General features: G+C 36.7%; 1 protein-coding gene across 1 annotated transcript; it reads left to right on the top strand.

The window, feature by feature from the left end:
- Positions 1–734: 734 nt before the first annotated feature.
- On the top strand, positions 735–2994 carry LOC126722340 (B3 domain-containing transcription factor VRN1-like). The gene is made up of 5 exons (XM_050425491.1): positions 735–836; positions 1902–1993; positions 2035–2252; positions 2350–2477; positions 2713–2994. Exons 1-5 carry the CDS (start codon positions 735–737, stop codon positions 2992–2994), a joined length of 822 nt encoding a protein of 273 aa, XP_050281448.1.
- Positions 2995–3467: the final 473 nt, after the last annotated feature.

The raw sequence follows: 3467 nt of genomic DNA, 5'->3' as shown, positions 1-3467 counted from the left end.
CTTATTACCAAGTTACGTTGAGAAGAACTCGATTTCTATAGCTTCGAGATACATTGAAGACCATTGTCCACACTTAGATTCCTCTTGGACTGCCTCTGGACCAGTCCAAATATCTGGGCTGGGTTGGGAAGCCCAGTCAACGTAAATCGATTTACTTATTACCGAGTTACGTTGAGAAGAACTCGATTTCTCTAGCTTCGAGATACGTTGAAGACCATTGTCCACACTTAGATTCCTCTTGGACTGCCTCTGGACCAGTCCAAATATCTGGGCTGGGTTGGGAAGCACAGTCAACGTAACTCGATTTACGTATTACCGAGTTACGTTGAGAAGAACTCGATTTCTCTAGCTTCGAGATACGTTGAAGACCATTGTCCACACTTAGATTCCTCTTGGACTGCGTCCGGACCAGTCCAAATATCTTAACTCGATTTCTGTATAAGCGAGTTGTTGGTAGCTAACTCGATTATCCTAGTATCGAGTAAGTCTACTATAACTCGAGGTTAGGGATATCGAGTTACGTCCAAACCAGCACACACAACATGGATTCCTCTGAGATACACTGCGCACAGCATGGACTCCTTTTAGTCGCAGTACACAGAACTCGATTTCGTAATAATCGGGTTATGTGTATGACCACACACCGTTCTGGCCATTGTTTAGTGCTCAAACGTACGAAGCAGCAACTGTTCAACTTCTCAGCGAAAAGACTTGGTGTTTGGAGAACTAGAACAATGGCTTCTCAATGGTGGAGAGACAACGACGATGGTCCTGCTGATCGGTCCCCACACTTTTTCAAGATTATTCTGCCGAATGCTGTTCAGGAAGGAAAGCTTGTAAGTATGCTTAAATTTATAAACTAGATTCCTCTGAAAATCATATGCTAATACACGTCGTCCACTTCATCTTCTTTATTTGTGATTCTTGAAAAAATGTACATTTGTTACATGTAGTCAGAAAAACTGTCATTTTGCAATACGTAGGTTACATTTTAAGAAGAACACAGTCACATAACAGAGTACTTTTGCATCGAACACTTTTATATGAACAAAAAATGAAACAGGGATAAGCGCATGGTAGAGATTAAGGAAAAATAAATACAGAGCAGATGGCATTTTTTTGAAAATGTGATAGGGCTTATAGGGTCACCAAAGATGTATAACTCAATTTAAACTGTGAAACTGTGTCCTGGGATCAAAGTAGGATACAGAAATCGTTCACTCTTTTTATCATTTGTTTTTTAGAGTTCACAAACTTATGAAGTGGCTAAGTGGCAAAAATTTGTACGTGTAAATCGAAATCCTGCCCATAAACAAAAGTGGGTCATCTTCAATGTTTCCCCAACACCCCAAAACCAAATCACAGACACATTACAAAAGCACTCAAAATACAACATTTCCCCAAAATTTTTTACATTTCAACAACAACAGAGAAATGTTGGATGTTGAAAGCTGTTGATGGTTATTTTGGTTATAAGATTAGGTTGTATAAGAAGCATAAAAATTCATAAGATTTGTTACTGTCAAATATTGAGCCCTTAATATGACAAATTGAGGTTATAGCTATTAAATATAACGTCAATGTTGCATGGGCTGTTATTTTATTTTGTTTGATTTTCTTTTCTTTTTTGTGTGGGGGTGGGGGGCTGTAACTAAGGAGTATTCTGCCATGTGTTTGACTTTTATTTTCTAGCATTGTGTATAAGGATATTGTCTGCTTTTTTGAGCTTTTGGTCATCCAACGAATAGTAATACCATTGAACACTTATGAAAGTAATATGACCTAACAATCACTAAATCCATTTTTCCTGCAATGGTAGCTGCACAACTCCATAGAGCTTGATTGATTGCATGTGTTTATTTCCCTAGCCTGCATTTATGTTATGGAGATTCTTTTTACAGCGGATTCCAGATAAGTTCGTGCAGAAATTTGGAGTGGATCTGTCAGATATGGCCTTTCTCATTATTCCAAATGGTAGAAAATGGAAAGTCAAGTTGACACAACATGCTGGGGGGTTTGGTTTCAAAATGGTAGGTCCGAATTTGCAAGCTCTCATGGTGTAGCTGTGGGGCACTTGCTGGTTTTCAAATATGAAGGAAATTCACACTTTGATGTACTCATATTTGATGCCACTGCAACAAAAATAGACTATACTTTAGACGACGAACTCCAAGTTCATAGGATCGAAGATGATGAGAGTGATGACAGCTCTGTTGAAATCATCAAACACTTTTATAAGGGAGAGGGTTCAGGTTTGAATGTTACACTTTTGTAAGCAACTGGTTGATTTGTTTAGCATGTTTACTATTAATTTTATGTGCATGACTTCATATTTTCAACTCGTTTCAGGATCAGCCCATCCTAAGAAAGACGGTGGTGTAGCTGAAAATCCTGCTATAGTCAATGCTTTTAAATCAGAAAATCCCTTTTTCACTGTTATCATTCGTCCATCCTACGTTAATGGCAAGGATCGTGCAGTAAGCTTTTAGCTTCACTAAAATGGAATATTTTTGTAATTTAGAAATGCAACTCCCATTAACTATCATTTTTCATAGATCAATTAGAAAGATTGTCACACTAGATACTTGTTGCTGGACATTTTGTTGGTAATGATTTTTGCTTATTTGTGTTTTTAGGTGAAAAGATGTAGATCAATTAGATACTTGTTGCTGGAATATATTTGTTAAATATCTGTTATTGTTCCTTGTACAGAGTTTACCCCAAGACATTATCAACTACTTACCGAGAGAAGGGTTTACCAAGGACTACACCAAAGCAAGTATACTCCCTGTCAAGCTCCAGATTGTGGACCGATTATGGCCTGTGAAGCTATACATTTATGAACGAAGTGGGGGTTCATCATGTGTCGTATCAGCTGGTTGGTTTGCATTTGTGAGGGAAAATAGTTTGCGAGTAGGAGATATTTGCGTATTTGAGCTGATTATGAGGGACGGTGTTGTGTTAAACATCCACATTTTCAAATGCCAAGACTAAGTGGTTAGGGTGGATGCAAAGTGATGATAATATTATGTGATGTTTAGAGTGTGTTTACTTTGCAACTTTACTATTCATCCCTATTTTGTTCATCCCAGTTTGCAACTTTATTGATTGGGTACTTTTGTGATGTTTAGAGTTTCACTCTTGGAAAATTTTTAATTACTATGATGAACTTTCATATGTATTTTAAAATGAATGTGATGCTGTAATTTTTTCTCCAACTTTGTTTGGATTTTGGCCTTTTTGCGTGTCATTCAATTATATTACATTCAATGGCGACTCTTGGATTTTATTTTAGGGGGGTCAACATTGTTATTGCTATAGGATTTTGTTGTTTTCAGATGACATTGTTGTATGTTTTGTATATATTGTAACACTTTAATACAATAACACCAAATCTAAAATTTTTAGTCATTATTTTTTATGTTTGCAAATTTAGATGTTTAAAAAATAAGTGAGAAGTTAATCCA

Source organism: Quercus robur, chromosome 4, assembly GCF_932294415.1.
Source record: "Quercus robur chromosome 4, dhQueRobu3.1, whole genome shotgun sequence".
Taxonomy (NCBI): Eukaryota; Viridiplantae; Streptophyta; class Magnoliopsida; order Fagales; family Fagaceae; genus Quercus; species Quercus robur.
The sequence above is the reverse complement of the archived record's forward strand: the minus strand, read 5'-3'. Positions and strand labels throughout refer to the sequence as shown.